The 26,981-nt window shown below is 41.3% G+C and overlaps 1 protein-coding gene across 1 annotated transcript; it reads left to right on the plus strand.

Annotated features, from left to right (window-relative positions):
- Positions 1-5,982: 5,982 nt before the first annotated feature.
- Positions 5,983-26,393, plus strand: LOC117462845 (protein FAM151A-like). Its single transcript, XM_034105193.2, has 11 exons — positions 5,983-6,130; positions 6,920-7,069; positions 7,140-7,308; positions 16,777-16,834; positions 17,571-17,660; positions 19,551-19,627; positions 19,968-20,104; positions 20,779-20,943; positions 22,676-22,782; positions 23,217-23,396; positions 25,893-26,393. Exons 1-11 carry the CDS (start codon positions 6,022-6,024, stop codon positions 26,211-26,213), a joined length of 1,563 nt encoding a protein of 520 aa, XP_033961084.1. The 5' UTR covers positions 5,983-6,021; the 3' UTR covers positions 26,214-26,393.
- The last annotated feature ends 588 nt before the right edge of the window (positions 26,394-26,981 follow it).

The following is a 26,981-nucleotide window of genomic DNA, read 5'->3' on the forward strand; positions in this document are numbered from 1 at the left end:
CGGCTCATGGTAGAGAAATGAACATTCAATTCACGGGCAACAGCTCTGGTGCACATTCCTGCTGTCAGCATGCCAATTGCACGCTCCCTCAAAACTTGCGACATCTGTGGCATTGTGCTGTGTGATAAAACTGAACATTTCAGAGTGGCCTTTTATTGTGGCAATAATCATGCTGTCTAATCAGCATCTTGATATGCCACACCTGTGAGGTGGGATGGATTATCTCAGCAAAGGAGAAGTGCTCACTATCACAGATTTTTTTCAGATTTGTGAACAATATTTGAGAGAAAAGGTTATTTTGTGTATATAGAAAATGTTTTCGATATTTGAGTTCATCTCATGAAAAATGGGAGCAAAAACAAAAGTGTTGCATTTATATTTTTGTTCAGTGTATCTTGTCTTGCCTAACTGCCAACATTACTAATACACACTAGCACTTTCATCTAAACATACAGTAAAGGAAGGAGCATTAGCAATATTACTTTCGGTGGTGGCAAAGGCAATATTAGTATTAGCAGTTTATACATTTACTTTTCACACACGCACACACACACACACACACACACACACACACACACACACACACACACACACACACACACACACACACACACACACCAACATCAGATCAACACAACAGCTCTTGTTCTGTGTCAAAGCTTATGTTCATTGTTCTGTTTACTGGTGGTCTTCTTTATGTGTCCTGTTTATGTTCTGTCCAACTGGATTTGATTTAGTTAAAAACAGTGTTATTGTTATACCATTTATATGTTTTTCCTTTCATATTTATGCAAAAACAAGCATTTCTCAATACCACTATTCATAAATAGGCTTCTGTTTGTTAAAGTGTCAAAATATCATGTGGTGCGACCAAATATTTATTTAACTGCAATACATTTGAAGAAATATATCTTCTTTCTCTTGATGAAATATGAATCACTGATATATATGCTATAATAATATGTCTTAAGTGAATGGTATTTATTTAAACATATTTCTCAGATTTATGAGATTTAAAGGAAACATTTGAAATTTTAGATCACTTCAACAAAATAGAAATGCACATTTACTTACCTTTTTAACACTAAGATTACTGGCAACTTAATGTTAAAGATATGTTAAAAATATTAAGATGCAGTTTATTTGTATTGAAAATAATGAGCTGAAACATCAATATGGAAAAAACATTAGAAAATGTAAACGCTTTAACATAAATGTATGTGTCCACATCATTCTTTATGTCGGGAAACTCTCAATACATACTAATTTTCTATATTTTCAAATTGGCCTGAGCAAAGATTGAAATCTTCCGAGGAATGCCAGAACGTCAGGAAGGGAGAGCTGCCTTATATTATGGGTTGTTGTGTTTATATAAGACAGATTTTAAACTGTAGGGACCTTCAGGGCACCGCGGCACCTTGCTCTGTGTGAACACCTCTGCTCGCTAGATAAGGCTTATCTGTCTATGTGTTGTAATGCAGCTCTCTGCAAACACTGGAGATGTGTAATCCAGCACAGTAAGAGCAGCAGGAGAGAATGGGAGACACAGAGGAGAGGAGCGACAGAGACACGGAGCAAAGTCCGGAAAGGTCAGTATATGTTCATGAAAAGAGGATACTATCAAATATCTTCTTGAATGCTACGTGTGATTTCATAGGAAGGCGTGTGATCAGTTGTTGTTGTTGTGTTGCTGCAGGACGATGCCGTACCACCAAGCTCTGCCAGCAGAACCACAGAGCAAGCTTTACCTGGGCTGTCTGAACAAACCTCAGCTGATCCTGATCTCTGTGGCTGCTGGACTCGTCCCCCTGATCACAATCATTACTGTCACAGCTGTGCTCGCCACAAAAGTCAGGTACAAACAGCAGTGTGGCCAGGATTCATAAGAGCTGATACTGCCATTTAGTCCGAAAAACATGTCTGAGTCACAAAAGCCCCGACGTGTTGCTTATCAACGTGTACAAGCATTAGACACAATCATTCCTAATGTAGTCATGGAGTCGTGAGAGTAATAATGTGCTGTGTGTCTGACCAACCCAGTCTCACGGCATTTCGTGTTCACCAACACGATTTTTAATCTATTGATTCGTGTTCACCAACACGATTTGCCCCTTTTTTTCGTGTTGCACAGCACGATTTTAAAAGCAATGTATTTCTACTGGTAATGTGTTTCGTGCCTGCAGGCTGAAGCACGTCTTTTTCTCCGGTCGGGTCGAGGAAGACTGGAAGCTGTGTGGTTCATAAAAACATGTTCTTACTCAATATCAAGCCACAGTTATTGCTTTTATTTTAAATCGTATAATTTCGGACTTTTGTTGCCGTCTGTGAGGAAAATAAATGGGGCTCAGAGCCTCAGGATACTGAAATCTGTATTTTTAAATATTTTTTTCCTTCTAATTTGTTATTCTTTTCAAAATAACACACTGTTATTTACTCACCAATAACACACAATTATCCTTGCTTTTATTTATTGGTTTAATTCCATAATCTCGGGCTTTTTTGGTGTCCGTCAGGAACTGAATTTCAAAATAAAAATAACCGGAAACAGACGTAGGCATTTCGAGCGATTACCCAAGATCCTCAGCTATGGTTTTAAGCTCGCTGATTGGATGTGTTAGCCGCAATTCATGCTGGGATTTGGTGTTTATATTATATATGAAATCCAGAAAACATTTTAAAAGAATAAAATAATACTTAATTCCGAGTGCTCTTGCTTTTCTCTTTGAAAGTCATCACATAACGGCATTGTAATACACGGTTCGGCTGCATTACATATTACAGATCTGCCGTAGTTCTTTATGTATAGAGCCCTGATGAGAAGACCTTTGGAAAAACTGGAAGAAATGCCGCCGAAACTGAATACTTGACGTGAATCATAAATATATCAACAATTAAACAACATCTTCAATTTCTCTTCACACAATACGTCTCCTTGCAGTATCAACACTAATTCGGCTGACTTTTACATTTGATCTAATTCATAGATAGGTTATATTTACACCATAACGGTGCACAGCTGATAGAAAAGGACTGTAGTTTTCAAAGATATTACTCATTTTCTTTGAATGTAAGAATGTAAATACTGAGTCTGAAATAGTATAGCAATATGCTGTAAAATGATGTGAAAGCATGCATAAAACTATACATCTTCAGATGTTGTACATACACACTAATAATACAAAGTTATTATGGCTGTGTGCACCTTGTGTGCACCTCCTAGTGGTTAAAGCACGTTATTGAATTATTGTTTTTATGTGTTATATTTGATTACAACAATATTAAGAGTACATACTTTCATAGGGGGAAAGTATAAATATAGAAATATAGAATAGAAAAATCAAGAAGATACTATAAGTGATCTCTACAATAAAACAGTTTAGTGCAGGATGTACACAGATATTAATAGGAGGAGGTGCAAAACAGAAAAACGAATTAACCTTTATTTAAACATTAAATAACAGATTAAGGTCTTTGGGGTAACTAAAGTCTGATTTAAGGGTTGTTTATATTTCACATAATTAATTAGAATCTGCAAAGTAACTCAAATAAATGCAGTGGAGTAAAAATACCAGGTTAACCTCTGAATTGTCGTGGAGTAGAATTACAAAGTATCAATGAGCTGTCATGTGGGTATATATTAATGCTGCGCATTATGGACACAAGCGATTTTCACCCATTTATTAATTATATGTTTTACATTTGATAACACCAATGTGTTTAATACTGGCAACTTCTAATTGTGGGAAAAACGAAAACATTCAGTAGAGACGTCCCATAGAACATTTTGCGAAACACAATAGCCAGCATGTGTAGTTCTAGAGGGGTGTTCGATTCCCGTTTTGGATAGTCTGGCGTGGTTTCGTTCCATTTCACACAGCTGTTTGACGCTCTGCGTAACCTTACGGGGACTGTAGTCCTAAACGATAGCTGGGGATTATGGGTAGTGTAGTGTCTTCGGCCATCCTAAACTCAGAAATGTTGACAATCGCAATGATGCTCGAAATGTCCCTTATAGGCCTACGTCTATTTCCGGTTATTTTTATTTTGAAATTCAGTTCCTGACGGACGTCAAAAAAGCCCGAGATTATGGAATTAAACCAATAAATAAAAGCAAGGATAATTGTGTGTTATTGGTGAGTAAATAACAGTGTGTTATTTTGAAAAGAATAACAAATTAGAAGGAAAAAAAGATTTAAAAATACAGATTTCAGTATCCTGAGGCTCTGAGCCCCATTTATTTTCCTCACAGACGGCAACAAAAGTCCGAAATTATACGATTTAAAATAAAAGCAATAATTGAGTAAGTACTTGATATTGAGTAAGAACATGTTTTTATGAACCACACAGCTTCCGGTCTCCCACGACCCGACCGGAGAAAAAGACGTGCTGCAGGCAGTAGAAATACATTGCTTTTAAAATCGTGCTGTGCAACACGAAAAAAAGGGGCAAATCGTGTTGGTGAACACGAATCAATAGATTAAAAATCGTGTTGGTGAACACGAAATGCCGTGAGACTGGGTTGGTCTGACCCAGTCCTGGTTGTTTGTAAGAAGAGGCTCCATAATATTCCTAATCATCTCACACTTCCTTCAGTACTGATCACATCTTATTTAAATACGTATAGTGAAGTAATGTGTTGTGTGTACTTACAATCACTTATGAGACATGTAATTGTTTCCTTACTGTGGCAGCATAATGCATTCCATTGAGAATATACATATTATTGTTTTTCTGAAATAACAGAATATTTATTTAATAATTCTTATTGTAATTGTTTTATTAGGAAAGATTAAATATTGTCCGTGGTTTTACTGAATGTATATGCCGCAAAGCCCCAAGAGGACTTGTCATTTACTCTATAATGATTTGGTAACTTTCAATGACAAGCAGCTATAAAACAAGATAAAAACACAACATTAACATAGAAGCAAACAAACAGAATAATACATTTTGTGAGAGATAACAAATACTTAAAAGATTTAAGTTTAAGTAAAGATTTAGTGGATAGTCTATAAAGTGTCTAATAATCTTGTCAATTCAGAAAAACATTGTTTTCTCAAGTGAATGCATCACCCTTCCTTAGCTTGAAGGTTTCTCTCACTAACTGTGGAAACAACTGCTGGGAAATGCAACGGTCTATTGTAGCAGTATTAGAATGAGACTGAATGATGACAGCAGAGAGGGGCCAGAATGACTTTATAATGCCATAACGCTTTATTTGATTACGACGGTCAAAGTTCTTTTGATATACAGGCTGTGAACATTAATGACACAATGCACCAAACTTATATGTATAGCCTTATTTATATTAGATTGATATACCAGGAATCAGATTCATTTATTCACATATAAAATTTTACAGCAAATGGACAGTGTAGACAAAAGTTAAAAAGTAACATTAAATGGAGAGGCATTTAATACAGAAACGTTAATACAGAAAATAAAATAAGTACACATCCACGGAACAAAAATAAAAAATGAAGGGAACATATGAGGTAACAACAAGTGATAACATTAATAGTATGTAATAATTAAAAAAGTGTTTATAACGCACAGTCATCTCTACAACAGCAGTGTAATCGAGTGGCAGCCTACTGGCCAACATATATAACGCAGAGGTGGCAGCAAGTTATATCAAAACATAAATAAATTGAGGTGAGGGTCTGACAAAAGATGCTATTGGCTGGTAATCAGAAATGTCGTATAACTTGACCCCTGCTTGGAGCTCAAGGCCAGGACATCTTGGCCTCTGATCTGCAGTTCGGAAGTCATTTTTAATTCAATTGGATGAAATTTGACAAAGGGACAAAAGTAAGAACTGAAGTGCTCTCTGGATAGACAAAGATCAATTACTTAAGACCCTCCCCCACTCACCTAAAACAACATTAAGCAAAAAGAAGGAATACATAACCCCCTTTTATCCTCTTTGTATAAATGATGTTAAGTTTAAGGGCCTGTGTTTGTCTTTATATCCAATCAGATTCCTCTTCTGCTCTTCCCTTGTTTTCTACTGGTGGAGACATGCTGGACTTCCTGGTTCAGTCAGGTGATATCAGCTCACCTGACGGCTTGATGGCTACCTGGTACCACAGAGCTAACAGCAAGGAGGAAATGAACAAAGCCCTCACAAGTAAACTCACACACTCAGTTTTTTCAGTGCATACAGTACCATACACTGGCCCGTCCACACGGCGGCGTGCGTTGAAGCTTCAACGCTTCTGCCCGATCACTTTGAATGGGGTGACGTCACACTTTGCCGAACTGCATTGTGGTCGCGTTGCTCGCTTCAAAAGTTGAGCAATGTTCAACTTTTGAAGCTTCGACAGAAGCGTCAGCCAATCAAATCACATGCCAGTACAAGCTCTAGCCAATCAAACCGCGTGCTTGTGTGTCAGGGACGGGAGATTCATGTGATTGGTTGTTGGTCGAGTTTCAGACACGCCCGCCAGCAAGCTTCAACGCACGCTGCCTTGTGGCCGCTGCGTTAGCCTACAGGACAAGATATGTATTACATTTGTAATCAATTAGTATTGGCTAATCCTGATTGTGCCAGGCAGCAAATGTGACTACCTTGACAGGTGGTTACCAAGGTGATGTATGGTTTGGGTGTGAGTTGGACCGAACACATTGGCCAAAAGAATCCTAGAACCCATGGACTATTGTTTGAAAACAATAAAGCTTTTTATTAGTTCAAAATTAGCTTGTCCATTATTGAAATGTTATCTCTTGTCTCTACACCATTTATGCATTTCAATTTGCTAATCCGTTTCTTATCATTGAAACCCCAACATATTGGCCCTTGCCCCCTGAGGCTAAATCAACTTCAGACAGATAGCCAACGGAAGACTGTTACATAGCAACATAATGCTCAATTTAACACATGATTTGCCTACACTGTCCCCTCCTCTCGTCCTATCAGGTGATGCTATGATCCTGGAGGCTGACATCACTCTGGAGGGTTATGGAACAGCCAATGAGAATCCAATCCCCATCATGGCCCACCCTCCTGACATCTATAGCGACAACACTCTGGACCAATGGATGTATGCAGTGCTGGCCTCTAAAAAAGGTACTCAGAACACATGGGCCTTTACAGTATGTGTCCATCCCACAGGTGTTAATGCTCTGTGTCCCTGCAGGCATGAAGTTGGATTTTAAGACTCTGAGATCAGTGGGTTTGTCATTGGACCTGCTCAGTCAAAAGTCAAAGAACAGTAGCAGAGGAATCAACCGGCCCGTATGGGTGAATGCAGACATCCTCCTGGGTCCCAACGCACCAGCCTTCCTGCCTATAGTCAATGGAACCAGGTGAACAAGCTGATTTGATGTTGTCTGTCCGTCAGTCTTTGCTGTTCAGGGGCCTCATTTATAACGCCGTGCGTAGGATTCACGTGGGAAGGTTGCTTACGTAGTAGAAATCCAAAAAATAGGTACAGAAATTTTCCGAAATTTTTCGATTCACCAAACATTGCGCACCGGCGAGGAAAGTTTTGCGGGCTTCACGTAACGCCCAGATTTGCCTATAAATAGTCAAAGAAACGCCCATTCATTCATTCTGACTGACTGCATGAAGAAGATCGCAGGAAATGACGACGGAACAGCTAAAAAAGACGTTTCAACCTGTGTCAGATTTTGGTTATTTTGGGGAGGTGGAGATAAATCATATTGTTTGGTGGATGCCGTTTGAACCAGAGTAGCAGCATGGAGGTCGGATCGTCACCAAAATAAATAAATAAGTGGTCCGAAAAAGGTTCATGACAAAAACAATACACACAGCCTTCCTCAGGCAGTGTGTTTGTACCGGGGACAGGAGACCCCCCTTGATGAGAGACTTTAAGAAATGATCGGGGAATCCCTCCGGAGTGGAGTCATGACGACTGAATCTGAATTATGTTTTCGTATTTGGTGGTTTGTGTTCCAGCTGTCGATCAGCTGTGCGCAGCGTCTCCACTGCAGCAACCCTATATCCACCAGTTAAAGGAAATACAACTAATGTGTTGTGTTATATTAGCTGTACAATTTACCACATATGGTGTTCTTAGTTTCCATACCTCCTGTGTTTTATGAGCGACTTATCAAGTCTTAGCAAACGGCATAAAACATGATTAAACATGGTAGTATATAAAACCATGCTCGTACAACCTATAGAAATGCAAAACCGCATCATTTATGAGAAAACATTTCATAACATTAACACAACATATTCGAGGTGGTTTTCAATAACATATCCGTATTTATTTATTTCTCCAAGTTATGTTTTTGTGTGCCCTAAGGAGTCTCAAACAGGCGTTTGTTTAATCATTTTAAGATTGGCTTTAATCAATGTTTGAAAATGAATTCTTCATATATGATAAATGAGAGGTAACATTTTATTTATGGTATTATTTCCACCTATTTCTCTCCATTCTTCCTTCTGCCAACGGTATCGCAGTTTCTCGTCTCTCCCGTTGTTGTGCTTAGTGCGTACGCATGGGTTAGAGTTTGCGTGGAGGACCGCACGTTTTCCCGTCAAGTTAGTAGGCTTGTTTGAGACACATTGCGGCTCGCCTCGAAAGTAGACGAGAGTAGCCGATCGCAGCCGGGGGAGGTGTCAAAAAGCTCGTCTGAAGTCGGACAGCTCGGACTCGGAGTCGGCTTGACTGGCTGGGTTTGCAATGGCGGAAATTCCATTTTACCCACTGTAGACAAAGGTGATCTCCATTGCTTTATATAGGTTTGTTAATTCAGTCATGATGATGAACCACACCAGTGACTGCTTTCCATAATTAGAAATGCTCCTCCCTCTTAATGTTTGCAAAACTGATAGGTGGACAGGCTACAAATGATCAGTCCCTTCAGATCCGCACACATGAAGCAGCTTTATGAGCATGAATTGAACAGACCTGCTGCTGTGTTAATTCTTTAGCTGCCACTTTAAGCTTTATGATGTGTACAACATGGATGTAATTTGATTTAATCTTGCCATTTTAAATGATGTATTCAATAAATAAGGTTAAACCAAATCATTACATTAGATTTTATTTTAATGATTTGGTTTAACTTAAAGAGAAACTTTATTGTTATTGCACATATTACAGGTACTGAGACAACGAAATGCAGTTTAGCTTCTAACCAGGTGCAACAAGCAGTGAAGTGGAAAGTAATGTACACAATCTACAGAATAACATATAGAATGAATTGAATGATGAATAAACAGTGGGGTATGAATACACTAGATATCAGCCTGTGAGCAGTATGAACAGTGTGTATGAATATGCTAAGATATATAAAGTATGAAAACGGTAAGCAGTATAGTATAAAATATATAGATATTAATTTCATGATGATAAACATTGTGGAACAATGATGAAAAATGGGAATGGATGTGGCGACGTAAAACTGACACAAAACAACAACAAACTTTTGCCAGCCAATTGGAGAGTTTCATCAGCAGCACGTGGTAAAAACCACCAATGAGCGCTCAGCTCGAGATACCAGCGAGCCGTTTCCCATCAAGCATTTCGCTTCCGCAGCTCGTGGAGAGCAACTGCGCCGCCTCGCCTCGCTCTCAAGGCTGCGGGCGTCTTTGTCCCGCGAGATTTCAAAGTCTCATGTGGGCGAGACTCCAGAGCAAGTCGGACAAAATGACTAACCATCATGCAACACACTAGCAAGACGTTGATCGCAACTGCGCAGGTCTGCGCAGGTCTTGCTTGTCTCAAACAAGCCTAGTATTTTATAAATCGCAAACATTGCGTAGAAACTGGCGTACGCCATTTTTTGAGCAACATTAATGGCAAACATTTTATAAAACTGGGGTAAACAACCTATATTTAGCATCATTGGGCAAATTGTGACGAAAGCAGAATATTGTTATTCAAGTGATCTGAGAGTAAATCAGAGCTCTGCACCTCCCGTTGGCTCGGTTTCAGGCTTTATCCTCTAATTTCAACAATCTTTAGGCTACATTCTGTACTTTGTAATAATGGTGATATTGTCAGGGTTTAGCAAGAATTTGGACCCGGGTGCAGTTAAAAAATGAGATGGCAAAAAAGCTGATAACAATAAAAACAACGCCAGACATAGGACACTAGAAGAAGAAGATTCAACTTATTGTCATCAGGGGAGAGTGGGGTAAGTTGAGCCATTGTTTAGTTATGCTGTCCTCTAAGCAAGGAGAAATGACATATAGTAAAAATGAAAACACACATATAATTCAGGAGGTCTCCTATCAATGGCAATGATAATAATTAATATTTGATAAAGGGCAGATAAAATATTACTTCTTAAAAAAAAAAAGTGGCTCAACTTGCCCCAGTGTAGGGGTAAGTTGATCCAGGTAAGGGGGTAAATTGAACCACGGTTCAAACCTGGGCATACCTGTTCAAACCTGGGCATACCTACAACAAATCTTAAAGGTAACTATAAACAATAAATAACAAACCAAATGCAAGCTTAGTTTTTCAAATATTTTTAACATAAATCTCGATTGATTTTTTTTTAACATGTTAAAAGGAAAAGTAATCATACAAATGGTGATACAATTTCATACATCTTACCAATCAAACACAGGGTGCATTCAACTTTAAATGTAGCCTACAATGAGCTCTTATTATCAACTTGGCCTATTTTCATTCATTTCTCCATTGAAAAACTGGCTCAACTTACCCCAAGGCCCGTGGTTCACTTTACCCCACAGCCACCATTTTAGAAAAAAATAGCCTAGCATTAAAATTCAGAGTCATCTTTAGCTTAAAGGTGGGGTAGGTAAGTTTCAGAAACCGGCTCGAGATACACTTTTTGTTATATTCCATGGAATGCTCTTAACATCCCGATAGCAATGAATATCTGAAGTGCTTTGACAAAAGATCCATTAAAAAATGTCATCTGTGGAAGCCGTAGGCCTAGTACTGTAAAAAGTACAACTTGGATTGCCGCCCTGTCCGTCAGCCTTCTATCTCGTGCACGCACAAATGTATCTCGTGCCGTCATTGGGCGTGCATTGCAGCAGTACTTCAATAGAGGCTTCTCAATTCTTAAATGTCCCCTCCTCGACTCCCCTCCTCGAGACTTAGTCCCGCCCACAGGAGATGCGAGCGGAGGACCGAGGAGGGGAACCGAGGAGAGAGGAGGGGAAGCAGCAGACGTTTAAAGAAATGAGAACTCCTCTCCTCTGAGCGGTCATATTAAAGCGACGTCCGTTCATTATTACGTGGCAACAGCTGCATCAGCTGTCGAGTGTTTTGTCATATGTTATAATCTCTGTTAGATCAGCTGAACATTGTTCCCCCACATATTTACTTTGAATTCATTGAGAGTGCGGTATAATGAGACAATAACAGGCTACAGATGCGGACACACACACACAAATATATTTATATAAATATATGCAATTTAAAGTATGAGAGCACTCTCATAATAACACAATCAGAGACTGGATATATCCCCCCCTCTCTCTGGTCGCTGAAATGGGGAATTGAAATTACGGGCCAAAAGTTGTATTTGCAAGTATTCAAAGTAAGCAGAGGACACCAAACCAACTGAGACCTGTCTGTCCGCCGCATCTGCGCACTGTACAACACACACCTACACACTGTACAACACGCACCGACACTGTACCATACACACCTACAGCTCCTAACGCATAATCAGGCTACAGCCTTTGTGTATTTTATTATGTGAAGCACTAAATGGTTTTAGAAAAATATGGACTCTTTGTTTGTAGATATCTACTAAACTAAAGCAAATAAAGAGAGTAGGTCTGTTATACTGAGTGATATATATTTTACATACTGCTCTGCTTTCTGCACGGGCCTCACAGCTGTTCTCACTGTAAACATCGCGTTGCGATGAGAGCAGTTTCTAAAATAATATCCAGGGGATGCATGCAGAGCTGTCATTGGCTGAGATCAGTCCGGCCGTGGGTCACGCCTCCACCGTTCCCGGAAATGCATCTGCGGAGGAGCCGTGGAGGAACCATCAGTGTATCCTCGGTTATAGCTCCTCCAGAGAGCCTCCTCGACGCTCGATCCTCGGTGTGCATTTAGAGAAATGAGACGTCCTTCAAAATGGCGCGCTGAAATTCATTTCCGGGTCACTACCGGAGGACCGAGGAGTCGAGGAGTTGAGGAGGGGAAATTTGAGTATTGAGAAGCCTCTAATGCAGGGCTGCCCAACCAGTCGATCGCGATCGACCGGTCGATCGCGGGGAGATTCCCAGTCGATCGCGAGATGTGTCTAAAAATAGAACAACAATATTCTGTTTTATCGTTAATGTCCTATAACATAATCTTCCTGTGCCAGAATAATGCACTTGAACGCATCAACGCTTTGTGATTGGCCGGCGTGACCCCATGTGTCGGGGTGTGGCTTTATGGCAGAAGCAAAAAAGCCCAAAATATATAATTTTCACTCCTAGTGGGAGGATGATTATTTTTGTATCTATTCCAATTCAAAGTTCATCTGTCTCATCTGCAATGCGAGCGTGGCTTTATCGAAGAAGGGTAATTTAGGAGCGGCATTTCAAAACAGTGCACAAACGCTACGAGACGGAATTCCCTCCTAATTCTGCCCTACGCTCCCAAAAGGGGAGGGACCTGAAAGGACAGCTAAATGCACAGCAGTCCATTTTCACCAGGCCCAACAACAAGAGCAAGGCTGCTACCATAGCATCTTAACGTGTCAGTCACGTTCTTGCGAAACACATGAAGCCTTTCAAAGATGGCGAAGTTGTGAAAGAAGCTTTCCTGGAGGCTGCTGATGCGCTTTTTGGGGACAGTAAAAATAACAGTAGCATTTCAACAGGTTTTTGATATAATAAAAACTCAAGTTAGATACCGTTATTAATCAGCTGTAAGTTTTAGTTTGTTTGAACTTATTCATTATAATTATTGTACAAAATGGTATAAGAATGCAAACTTAAATTGATTATAGTCTGTTATCAATTCAGGTTAAGAAACTAGTGTTGCTAGCATCCTATTTTAAAGGCATTTCTTTTTATACTCTACTAAAATGCAACAAAAAAAGGGTTTGATTCTATTAATTTTATCTTTTTTATTGCACTTTGGCAGCAGATTCCTGAGTATCTTCAGATCTCAGTTGTCTTATTAGTAAGCCTAATTTATACTTTTGTAGCAACACTATTTGTATATAATGGTAAAGGAAGGGTTCCGTGTCTTTTCTTTTTTTCCTGTGTCATATGTGGCAGCACTGTTCAATGTTTCTTGAAAACATTACCCACTGTAGTGACGTGTGAATAAACTCCAACTCTGTATCAACAACACTGGTGTGTAACTTCAGTTAAATACTTGTATGTGTGTAGATTAGAAAGAGGTAAGATAAAGGATCTGCAGTATTTTATGAAGTATTCATCGTACAAAGGTCAGTTTTATACAAGTAGAAGTGTGTATTTACCTGGTAGGCTGTCAGTAATGGCTACACCTCTCTATTTGGACTGGTAGATCTCGGCAGATTGGCAACTTTAAAAGTAGCTCTCGGTTCAAAAAAGGTTGGGCACCCCTGCTCTAATGACTCGCCAGCAACAGGCGGCCACTTTCACCAGTCTGCTGACGTTATGTGCGCGTTCATGTGTGTTGGAGGAGGTGCTCTGTAAGGAAGTCTGAAGGAAGGGGCGGATTCTTTTCGGCTGCGTACTTTTAAATTTGAGTGCACTTGAGCCGGTTTCTGAAACTTACCTACCCCACCTTTAATGATTCACATGGTTTAATACGCTGCCAACACATCAACATATACAATATATGTGTTTAAACCTGGATGCTTTTGTTTTTACTAGGGCTGTCAAACGATTACAATTTTTAATCAGATTAATCACAGCTTAAAAATTAATTAATCATACATCATTTATTTATGTATATTGTTGTGGGAATGGAAAGATAAATGAAAGAAGGCGGATATATCCATTTAACATACAGTATCTATGTTTATTATAAAAAATGTCTGCGTGTCAAAATGAAAGACAACCCACACACACACCTATCAATCATCAAACCGTGGGGTCTTAATTCATTACGTGTTGATTTCTATCAACGGGGGAGTACTTCAGGAAAGTCGACAGAGGGGGGGGGGCGGCGGCGGCTAGTGGAGTACTTCGTGACCACAGAGTGTGAACGTTGTGATCAGCTGTTTTAGCGCAGTTCTCCAGTGAAGGGGGGACTGGAGTCTCCCTCCGCAGCCGGTTGGCGTAGTTTTGGCACAAATCCGTTGTACAGACCGACGTTAACAGCAGCCCTGTCTGTGCACACGGAGACCGACTCTGTCGTCCGGTGATCTAACCGCCTTCTGGAAAAGCTTCACAAGTACGTCGGTACGCAAATGCGCTTTGTGACACAAGTGACGGTACGCATTTCAGATTAGGCACATACCCTGCGTACCAGTTATGTGCACCCCTGTACTACAGCAAAAGTATTCTCCGTCGGGACTTCCTGCAGCAACACCACGCCGTTATCAAAGATGTTCTATTGAGAAGACGATCAATCTTACTAACTGCTGTCTGTGCAATTTACTCCGCGCGAGTTGGCAGACTTTATTTTGCTTACTTTAACATCATTTTTCATGGTGGGGCTAAGCCATTTCTTGGTATGGGTGTAGCCTACCCCAGCCATACCCTGGCGCTGCCACTAGTGGCACATATGGGGCGGGCCATTCTGCACATGCGTTAAATGCGTTAAATATTTTAACGCAATTAATTCAAAAAATTAATTACCACCGTTAACGCGATAATTTTTACAGCACTAGTTTTTACATGACAGCCGATATAGCTGACATCTAGAAAATGTACTTTGACAAGCAAAAAACGTTTTTTTGTAAAGATGTTTACTTACCAGACCACAATGAGCATCTCTCTTTCACAGGCAATGAGAAATGGGTGGAGCTTGCATAATTTCTGGTCACTTGATTACAACTATAAGGCGTTGCCTGGTTACAGGGGGTGGTTCAATTTACCCACTGGCTCAACTGATCCCCTTCTCCCCTACGGTTTCTCTGCATTTGACCCATCCTAGTGTTAGGAGCTGTGGGCTGCCATTGTGTACGGCGCCCAGGGAGCGGTGCCTTGCTCTTCGGTGGCACTTGGTCCTTCCGGGACTTGAACTGGTGACCTTCCAGTTGCCAAGCCAAGTCCCTATGGACTTTGCCACCACCACCATAGGAAAGACAACACTAAATACACACAAGACTAATCACAAGACAAGACACAGCTGGGGAGGCGTGAGACACAGAGGCAGCAGGTGGACACAGTAGCCTCATCCCAATACCCCTCCTCGACTCCTCTCTTCCCCTCCTCCGGGACTTGACCCGGAAATCGATCAAGACACGCCAGACTATGCGGAAGTGTTTTCACTACTCGCGTATCAGGGTTTCCGCTAGGATTTTTTCTCGACGGTCAAATGTCCGGGCAGATTTTATTTTACCGGACAAATTTGAAACTTACCGGTCATATTTCAATAATAATAATAATAGTTGTGTAGCAGAGTTTCCGTTAGCAGGTAATTACCGGACTATGAGAAGATATGCTGATGTTTAAAACTCAGTTCATGGGGCTCATTTTGATATTGCTTCAGTTTATAATCGTAACAGATCGAAAAAAATTCAGATACATTTTTCAATAAATGATTCCACAAACAACAAACAACATAATTATTACATTCAAATAAACTACTTGTAGTAGATAACGTACATTATTCAGAAGTTTACATCAACTTTGAATAATAACACGGGAGAAACGGAGCCTCTCTTTTCCCCTCTCCCTCCCTCTCTCTCCTGACAGCAGTCAGTTTCTTAAGCAGCTCCTGCAGCGCGCTAAACAGAGGGCGGGGCTTCAGGTGATTCTGCAGAGCTGCGTGTCTCGGTCAGACTCAGCAGCTGATCTGATCTCTCTCTCGCGTCCGGTTACACTTCACTCGCGTTTATGTCCATATCGATCAGATCCAGCTCTCCTGATCGGCCTTTATAGAGAGCACCGATCAAACTATTAAGAGTGAATATCGGCAGATAATGACCGGCGGCCGATCAATCGGAGCCTCCCTAATTATTACCAGACATTTTGACCGTCAGGTTTTGAATTTACCGGTTTTTTATAAATTTTACCAGCTAAAAACCGGTAATTACCGGCTAATTACCTGTCGCGTATAAAAGCCCCGCCCCCACCTTCACAGCTGGTCCATTTCAACAGAGGAAAACCAACAACTGGAAGATGAGTGGAAAAGCGTCACATACATGTATAAGTGCTCACAGCTCCGTAGGAATTATTATGTGCAATTCATTTCTAAAAGGCTTTCACATTACTATAATTATATTTTTATTTAAATGTAGGCTACATTTTACACCAAAACGGAACACAAAAGCAGGACCAACCATCATACATTGAATTCCTTGACTAACAAGAGAAAGATTCATTCATTTAAATAAATATTTAACAACAAATGGGCCGGTTCTAAGGGGTTATTCAGTTAAGCCCGATGAGAGGGGATACAGCTGTGCACATGTCATCATTAACAGACGTCGTTTAAGAGTGACTTTTGAGTGAACGAGGACGTCCCAATTAATACCTGAGGCTAGTGAGACAATCAAACAGGAGGGAAAACATAGGAAGTAAGACAGGACAAGATACAAGGAGAAAATATATGTCAAAATAAAAAAGGAAACTATAAACACAAAAACTAATATCTTGACAGATATATAAAGTTTTTGATTGATCGAATATGCTATATGCTAGGTTATTTATTAAAAGGTTATTAAATAAAGTAATTTTTCTCCTCTCCTTCCATCATTCTTTTCCAGTTTTCTGCAGTTGGTTCAGGAAAAGTTTCCTAATGTGACGTTGTCTCCTGGATGGAAGGTAGGCCTATTACATGTTCTCAGCCTACAGTAAAAATCATTGTTTATGACTTCATAGGCTTTTGAGAGGAGCCATTGATGGCAATCAGCTGGTCAGGTGGACCGTGGATTGGTCAGTTGGTCCAGATAATAAGTAGAGCTATGGTTTAGCACTGTGGTCATGTAAGGCTGTAGTGCATCGACGCTTCAAACACTGCTGTGCTCATCAGCATGCTAACAGGCTAACAATGACGATGCTAACATGCTGATGGTTAAAAGCAGGTAGGCTATCATTTATACAATTATCAATTACCTAAAATGTCATAATCCCAGTGGTACGAGAGAACAATTCAGGAGATGATAAATCAATATGACTCCACAATTCCATCAATTGATTTTTTTCAACGTTATGTACTGGTGCCCCTGGCAGGCAGCTGATGCTTTTTGTTTCTGATGCCCCTGCCCCTCAGACAGCCAAAGTCATTTTACTCATAGTAAGAAGCTGATAAAATAAATGTTTTAAGAAATGTATGGTGCGATGTAGTTAAGTCTTTCCGTTCGGGCCACCCGCGGGCCAAGCGACATTATTTCACCCACCTGTGTAAAGAAGCAAAGGATAGCATGGCTGCCACTCTGTTTGTCAGAAAGCAATATAACAGCTGTTACATCTTCATGGGACGGCAAGCTCTACTTTAGACCCACAGTTGGGTTTTAGTCAGAATGATTGTGATTCGCTAACATTGCATTGTTTCCGACAGGTATTCTATGGACCTCCACTTTTTGTTAAGACCTACACCGAGGCCATGGTGAAGGACATGTACGATATGATCAAAGATGTTCCCCAGAAGGTAAGCTTTAAAAGGCCTGCATCACGTCAGTGGGAGAAAATATACGCCTATATTATTGAGTACCCAACTCTAGTGTGGAGAGGACATTTGTATTAGACCCATGAGATTCATTTATACAGCAAAAGAAAAAACAGTGTCTGCCGGTTACTCGTTATCGTACATGCCTTACAGACCTTCTCTACAATGCATTTCCGGTAATCAGGTAGGCTATAGGTTATTGTTATTGTTAGGGAAATAACTGTCCTAGACTCCTAGATATGACGTACATGACCAACCCTGACGTCTGTTTATCTCCTTTAAGGACATAGGCTGCTTCAGCCATAATGTTATTGTCAGGGTTGGGTTGTAACGGAATACATGTAACGGCGTTACGTAATCAGAATACAAAAATCAAGTAACTGTATTCAGCTCGCGTTACATTAGAATAACGAGTAATCTGATTACAGTTACTTTCGTAAACCTGAAGTGAATACATTTTGGATTACTTATTGTAATTATTGGTGGAAAGATTTCCTCACAACATTTAATATTCATTACTAAAGGTACCGTACAGCCGAATCATCACAGCGCACAAAACCTATTGCCGCCGCAGATGGACCAACAAAGCGTTTGGAAAAAAATCGCAGGTTCGCTCGCTCAGTGAAACAATAACAACGAAACATGGAGGAACAAACCCTCCCGCTGCCTCCTGGTGCTGCAGAGATTTTATGAAGTGAAGGAGGTTTTCCTTCTATAAAACAGCTGCGGGCAGCAAATACTGTGAGTGTCACGGATATGAATACATAGATCAAGGCAGACTGGTGCACACACTCTCCTCTCCTGTTTTGCCAATCCGGTGCTTAAACTATAGCTCTACACCCCTGGCCGAAATGTCCTTAAAATGAAGTCCGAGTTCGACATTTTAATTAATGTCCTGCCAACACTGGCAGGACAGAAGGCGACACGCCCTTTCTAAGCCCTGTCCCTCACTCCTCACATCCCAAGCTGCATCCCCAAAAAGTTTATTATGTTGTTACATCGTTTCAGATGTGATGTTTCAGTTGTGCTCTTGATAAGCCATTAAAACAGTAAAAACACGTTCAGTTTCCTTTTGCTTTTTGTGTCTCCTGTTCACCAAAACATACCCAGGAAAAAGAAAGTAATCCAAAAGTAATCTAAAAGTAATCTGATTACGTTGCGACGCTCATCGGCGGCCCAACATTTATCGACGGCCGAAATCTGCTTGGTGTGTTAAGGCCCTGACACACCAAGCAGTCACCAGAGAACTCGCAGACGCCGACTGTTGCGTCGCCGTGTTCTCAGCCGAGCACGTACGAACTGCGCATGCATGAGTGGCAATAACTCTCCTTACCAGCAGGCGGCGGTAGTGTGTATTCGTCATTCAAAAGAGGCAACCGGAAGACAGAGAAGAAGAACAGACTGTGTGATATAAACAAAAAACAAATAGCGTGTGCGTTCCCTTTTCACTCTCGTCCATCGAAAACATGTTTCGTGCGGTACTGGAGCTATCAGCCATTGGATTGTTGCTTGTGGAAGACATTCTCAAGCAACAGTCTCTCAAGAGGCGGAAGCGATCAGAGTGATTTATTGGCCGACTGCTTGTGGCCGACGCATGGCCATGAAAGGCCAAATAAGGCGTGTCACGGCCGACGGTGCGGGACACACCAAATTGAGTTTGAGCAACAGGGCACGCTTCGTCGTCCGACAAACGAAAACGGCCGATTTCGGCCTGGTGTGCCTTAAGGCTCCTGACACACCAAGACGCGAGGCTAACCCTAACTCAATGTTGGTTCCTTAATCCTATCAATGTTTTCTAACAACTCTATTATGTGGTAGCTAATAAGTCCATGTGAGTTTTAAAATGTACAGTAAAATAATGTGTGTCTTCAGGTGACCTTCCCTGTCCATGCTCTATTGTGTCGCGGCGGCTGGCAGCACATCAGCTGGCTCCTCAGCCAGTCGTCACGGTAACACAGACACCTTCCATCTGTATTATGGCAATGAGGGGAAATCAACCATTTATTAATAAGAATTACTCACTGCTCAGTCTGTCAGTGCAGGCATCGACGTGATAAACACATCATAATCACACAGAATCGTTCACAGTTTGCATTTGCACTATGTACTTGTTTATAACAATCAGTCAGTTCATAACATATTTTAAAGGTTGTGCTGACCACACAGAAAAGATCATCAGCAACCATAACACTTTAAATATCAGTAATGTGACTGTGATTTTGTTCATATTTTCTTGTTCAGTTACAATGGTAACCCACTTGATGACACAGTGTGTTCTGGTGTGTCCAGGTTCAGTCTGACGCTGTGGCAGGGCTCCATCCACCCAAACATCAGTGACCTGCTGTTCATCCGGGAGAACAGCCACCCTGCCAGAGTCTACTACGACATCTATGAACCAACTCTGTCTGCATTCAGACAGGCAGCAAGTAAGAAGGAGCTGTGAGACACCAACAAGTGGTCGTGTTACTAGGAACAGGAGCCTAGGGACCAAGAATGAAACATTGTGTGTGTGTGTGTGTGTGTGTGTGTGTGTGTGTGTGTGTGTGTGTGTGCGTGCGTGCGTGCGTGCGTGCGTGTGTGTGTGTGTGTGTGTGCGTGCGTGCGTGCGTGCGTGCGTGCGTGCGTGCGTGCGTGCGTGCGTGCGTGGTGTGTGGTGTGTGTGTGTGTGTGTGTGTGTGTGTGTGTGTGTGTGTGTGTGTGTGTGTGTGTGTGTGTGTGTGTGTGTGTGTGTGTGTGTGTGTGTGTGTGTGTGTGTGTGACTCTAAGTAACTCTAACTGACATGTCTGCTCATACTACTGAACCTATAGCACTGGAATATCTAACCGTGAAAGCTACCCATTCAAAAGTATGTTGTATTAATTACTCTTTATTAATTTCCTGGAGGTCTTTTTCAGTGTTGGCTTAACTTGAATATTAAGACCTAAAATTAACCAATTGGACCAGTATACAGTTTATCTTTTTATTCACATTTAAAAAAAAAAAATTGCTATTACATACATCAATCATACATTATTTCCGCTTTGTGTGTCAGAAGTGAAAAACTATTTTCTTTAGAAATCACTTTCAGTTCACTTATTGAGATATGACGTGTGGTTCCAGGCCAGCAGGGACTTCTTAGGAGATTCTATCCAGGAGGAGACCTGATGGACTTCCTGTATCCAAATCACAACTGTGACTTCCTGTCCACGGCCCCACGGCGCAGCAGCCTGGACGTCCGCTGGGTTAGAGTCACTGACCGGACCTCCCTGCTGGAGACACTTTCAGGTCGATACAAACATGGTGTTTCCACATTAACACATTCACTTTCATCCTTTTCTGTTTTCACTGGTTGATGCACTGACAGTCAGCTGTCTGGCTTTCAACAAAGCATTTTCTCTGCCATCAGTAACTGTGAACAAACTATAGTTGGTGGTGTGGTTCACTGAACAGCTCAGGTGGAGTTCACATGTAACCACTGGATCCGTAAGCCATTTGACATTTTATTCAAGTCTAGATGATGGACGGTGAATTGTAGATGGCAAAATGTGGATGATTTGTTTCTATACAAAATAATCTAAGCAATGCACACAAGTCTTATATAACACCAACACAATAATGATTCTACATAACGCTGTCAAATGTACTTACATCATTAATGCATTCACAATATTACATGACATGTGACTTGTTAGACGCTTTTATCCAAAGCGACTTACATACTCAACACTGTGGGCAATCCCCACAGGAGCACTTTGGGGTGAAGTGTCCCAGGGACACAACGACATGCTGACTGCAGTGGGGTTTGAACCTGTTCGCACTAGTTCACTGCGCTACACGCCTATTAAACTGCACCCCCCTTCACAATATGGGATAAATCAATAGGAATCTATCGTCACAAATAAGAGACAATCACATCAATTGTTTAAAGTACATACAAGTGTAAAGTCCATGTGGTTTCCTTTGTTGCGCCTGCAGTCTCTGAAAGAAGGGGCACAGGCTGAAGAAAACCTTTTATACACTTCATAGGGCAGTGGTCTATCTTGATTGGCAGTCTGGTAATGCAGGTAAACAGAACACTTGTGAGCACTGCTCAATACAAAAGTTCCCATTAAAGAAATCCCACTACCATCTTATGACATCTTCTGAAGTGGTTTTAAACTCCAGAACCAATCAATACATGTTCCAAGTTTGACTTTGGAGGAAATGAGATTAGTTGAGCTACATGTATGATGTGGAAGAAAGAGAGGCAGAATTGTATTTATCCCTTAAAGGTGGGGTAGGTAATTCACTTCAGAAACACTTTTTGTTATATTCCATGGAATGCTCTTAACGTCCCGATAGCAATGAATAAATTAAATGCTTTGACAATAAATATATACAAATATTTCATCTGTGGAAGTCGTGGCGCTGTAAAAAGCTAGACCGGGCAGAAAACCGGACGGCCTACCTGCCTGTCAGCCTTCCATCTGTGCACACACTTATCTCGTGCCCTCATTGGTCATGTGCGCGTTCGTGTGTGTTGGAGGAGGGGCTCTGTAAGGAACTCTGAAGGAAGGGGCAGATTTGACCCGGTTGTGTACTTTCAAATTCCAGCGCACTCGAGCTGGTTTCTCCATTCTTACCTACCCTACCTTCAATCAGTTATTGTCATATTTCTCTCTTGAGCGGCTGTAACAACATAACATCCCCAGTGAGGGGTCAAACAAGTTTGAATCAGACCCATTTGATCGTATCTAATAATCTGATCATGGTGTGAGAAGTAGGGATTTCAAATATCAGATTCCTTTAAATAAATAAAACACAATTTGTTGTATTACATCTTCATGGTATAATTGTGTCATGTGATTTACACTATCGAGGTTAGTTATTCTAGTTGTAAAGTTTGAACTGACTTCACGTGTTTTCAGTGCGTGGATGAACATGTTAACACGTGGACACAGATGGTGTTTTGAATCAGAGAACTGAATCTAACCCTGTTCATATTTACTGTCCTGTTTATACCATGTGTGTGTTTCAGGTGGTGATGGGGGTATGTTGGTGGTTCAGGTGGTCTCTGACAGTAATCGACCCGGAGTCCCTCTGGTGGAAGGTTCTGGAAAGATCTCAGAAGCCCTGACACTGGAGGTATATTTATATATTTAAAGAAATTCTTAGTTGTGCGGAAATTAGTCCCAAGCTCCAGTAATTAGTTAGCATGTTACCACTTTGAGTTCCCTCATTTCAAAGTGGTTAACAGAAGTTGATATTTTTACATTGTGTTGTATCGGTATATACTAAATACCATCTGGTGATGCCTGAAGCTTCTAGTGTTTGCTAACAAGTGGCTTAATGAGACTGCTCAAAGTTGGCCGCCTTTAGTACATTTGATTTTTAGAGAACACCACTTTGTGCTCCTTTCTACAGTATAAATTGCAAATAAAGAAAAACATGATTGTTTTGGTAATGTCTAATTGCTTGTATCCACCTTGTGTTTCTGAATCTCCCTAGGCGAGGAATGGGCCATACAAGTAGTGGAATGATGAACTTTAAATCTAATGTGTGTGCTTGTGTGTTTGCAGGACCTCCTGGAGCTGCTGGGCCAGAGAGCTGAGGCACCCTGGGGTGTTTACCTGCGAATCCACTCTCAGCAGCTTCTGGAAGCTTCTCTCACACGGCTGCACTCGGCCTACAGCCAGGAGAAGCTGTACAGGCCTGTGTGGGTCAGCAGGGAGGGTCCACTCAGCCCAGATCACAACCAGGTATTCGGCGTCTTGACTTCAGTTGGTATTGATTTATTACATAAGAGTTCTTTTCATTTCATGCTTATATATTTTTTGTTTACATATTTTTTATTCTCTATTGTTTAGAAAAAAGCACTTTGAGCTGCTTTTTGCGAAACTGAAATTGAAACACTATAGAAACGTTGAACATATATAAAGATCATAAGAAAAGGCCAATATATTAAAACGTATGTGTCAGGGGAAGGAAGGGTCCTTAATGTATCGTACTGTAGTTAAAGCAACTACTACATATTTGGCGTCCCTGTGGAAGAAAGTGGTAGTGTTATCCTTGAATTAAGACTGCATTTCCCATGAGCACCACTGTCTAGTCTAGTGTCATTAAGATCTTGATCTGCCTAACTTTTTTTATTTTTTAAACTCCTATATTATAATATATTTGAACAATGGAGGTGTGTGGCTCAGTGGATAGGGCCTTGGTCTGGGGATCAGTTTCACAGGTGCAAACCCCACTGCAGTCAGCATGTCGTTGTGTCCCTGGGCAAGACACTTCACCCCAAATTGCTCCTGTATTGTCCACAGTATTGAGTATGTAAGTCGCTTTGGATAAAAGCGTCTGACATGTAATATATTATAGGGCCATATGTATACAAAACATGTCTCTGAAGTGTTTTTCTCAAAATACCAAACAGATCACCCATTGTAGCATGCCTCATACCCCTCTATTTCAGCCCTGTTACTAAAGTGCTGATTCTGGGTCTGGCACTTTAAATGTAACCGAGCTGCTGCTGGCCACGTCCCTTTGGAGCATCCGCATTAGTGATGGGAATTATGGCTCTTTGAAGGGAGCCGGATCTTATGGCTCCGTTCCTTTCAAAGAGCCATTCAAAAGAGCTGCTTTTTTTAGAGGGGGCGGGGTTACTAGGTTTATCTGCGAAATAATTACCAGGATAATGGCAATTAGGTCTGGCAATGCAGGACTGCATTGCCAGACCTAATGTCAATAATCTGCATTGTAAACATGAAACAAGGTGGCGCCATAACCATGTCATTCATGTCAGTGAATGTACTACTTTGAATTGACCCTCTGTATGTGTTAGGTAAATAAAGTTGCCTTGCCTTGAATGAAATTCACGCAACTCTTAATATTAGATACTGTGTTTTTAAGTGGCGATGGAGATTATTTGTTGACCCTGCTTTAAAGGATATTTTGCCTTTACAAATGGTGCGCTTTATCACTGCCTGGGTTTTGGTTGAATTGCATCCAAATGCCGCTGCGTTTTCGCGTTTGGCTCATTTTCCAATCCGAAAAACACGTCGTCTGTCTGTCCTGTACCACTTGTTATGACTTCTCTCTCTCTCGTATTCCGTTAGGTCCCACCCCACCTCACTGCTCGTGCTGAAACCTACCAATCAGAGTAGGGGCGGGTCTTCACAGAATACGTGTGGGGAACAAAATCAAGCTTTTTAAAAGGCGAGTGGATTTTGGCAGGCAGTGAGTGCGGACCAACGATTGAATGATAACAAGAACGGCTCTCACCAAGTACGACTCGGTTCCCCTCGTTCGTACCAAAGAGCCGTTCAAAAGAATCGGCTCGTTCGCGACCGACACATCACTAATCCGCATGCAAGCAGTGAGCTCTGTGAAGAGAAGGCTGTCTACCAGCAACATGTTGCCGTGATTAAACTCCATATCATGTTCCAAACCACATCAAGCATTATTTCTGAAACCGTTTGGAGCTCAAACACTTTTTCTCTCGCTAATTTACCACAAGGTGAGGACCTTTTATATCCGGCTTTTTTACACATATTCTCTCCAGTACAGCTTTAGCCCTGAGTGTTAGCGATGCTTGCTAACGTAAACATAGACCATATTACTTCCAAAACACCTCACGCATTTCTGATATGACGTCAAGTCTGCAGCAAATCTGGATCAGCTCCGTTGTACCCCCGTTTTTAGAGATGTGGGTTCGGAGGAAAAGAGAGAGGGTTTTGTTTTCTGACACTTTGTGAGTCTCCTGCACCAGGGACACATATTTATGTATAAAAGACATCGAAAAGTGCATTTTGCATAATAGGTGACTTTTAAATAACGCTCCTCTGTTTCTGCCCAGAGCTTCTCTTTTTAGGGGCATTTATTGATTTCAGGTGCAAAACCGCTCACAGGTGACCAAGAGTTGGTAGCTGCTGCTGTTGCTATAGATACTATCCTCCACAGGTGGCCGCTACGCCCGCGGTTGAAATTCCCTATAGTTACCCAAAGCGTTATCTAGCTTTGTAACAGCTTCTTGTTAATGGTCTGATTAGCTGATTAACGTGACAAAGGAGTTAGTATTACATTGAGACTGTTATGAAACAGTCTCAATGTAATACTAACTCCTTTGTGGATATGAATCCAGTAAAAAAACTCCATGCAGGAACATCATGCTGTTGTTCAAGTGTTGTAATCATGTTTGTGTTCCACAAAATTCACAACACTCAGGTTCATCTTTGGTAACGAGGTCCTTTGTCTTCCAGGTGTTGGTGTCCACAGTCGAGAGGCTGTTCCCGTATGTCACGCTGGTCCTGAAGCAGCAGAACCTGCCTGCTGTGTCTCAGAGGGTGGCTCTGCATGTGAACACAGCGTCACTGCAAACAGGGCTTAGAGCTTTCAGTCTCACGCTCCTACGTCTGATGGACATGACGGAGAGATACGACCTTATAGTGGAGGACGACACCCGGGCTTTAGAGGGCTTAAAAGAATTGATGAGTCGGCATACACGGAGAGCAAAAACACATCCGTATCTGACATCTGATCAATCCCAACTGAGGAGGGATATGACCGACCCACCATTTTAGCACTTAAAGAGGTATTTCTGGTATATATATTGATTTCATGTGAATAGACATGAATGTATCTATCATTACATATTGGTATTTAAAAACCACAATGATCTATTGATGATCACATGTTATCAGCTGATACTCCTACTGACTTTAAAAGATATATTTGAGATTTGATGCCAGGTGTTGAGTGATATGAAGAAGTGCATTCACAACAATTACATGACCATCACGCAGGATGAACCCTAAAAGGAGTGATCATTTTTGTCTTTTAGTGAAATTACCTGATTTCTTTTGGATGGATTACCATGACATTTTGGTCCGACTTTCATGACATTTCTACAAACTGATTTTGCACATGGGACAAGATTTCACTATTGGAAAGGTTCTGGTCTCAGACACTTTACTTAAGTAAAAGTACAAATACTATGCAGGGCTAGACATTATAAATGGCCCGCTGGCCCGGAAGCACTGTTATGGCGCATTTCCACTGCAGGGCCTCGCGGGGCCTCGCAGGGCCTCGCACGGCTTAGTACGGTATAGTTAGGCCTTGATAGGCCAGGCTCACTTTTTGCTGCGTTTCCATTACGGCCCGTTTCAAAGCTTCGCCCATTCACTTGAATGGGGTGACGTAGAAGATTTTGAATCTTCGCCGAACTGCATTGTGGGGAGCGGAGCATGGCTTTGCAAGCATCGTGAGCATCAAAAGTTGAGCAATGTTCAACTTTTGATGCTCCCGAAGCTGGCATCAGCCAATCAAATCCCGTTTATGCAAATCCCGCC

This window comes from Pseudochaenichthys georgianus, chromosome 17, assembly GCF_902827115.2.
Source record: "Pseudochaenichthys georgianus chromosome 17, fPseGeo1.2, whole genome shotgun sequence".
NCBI lineage: Eukaryota > Metazoa > Chordata > Actinopteri > Perciformes > Channichthyidae > Pseudochaenichthys > Pseudochaenichthys georgianus.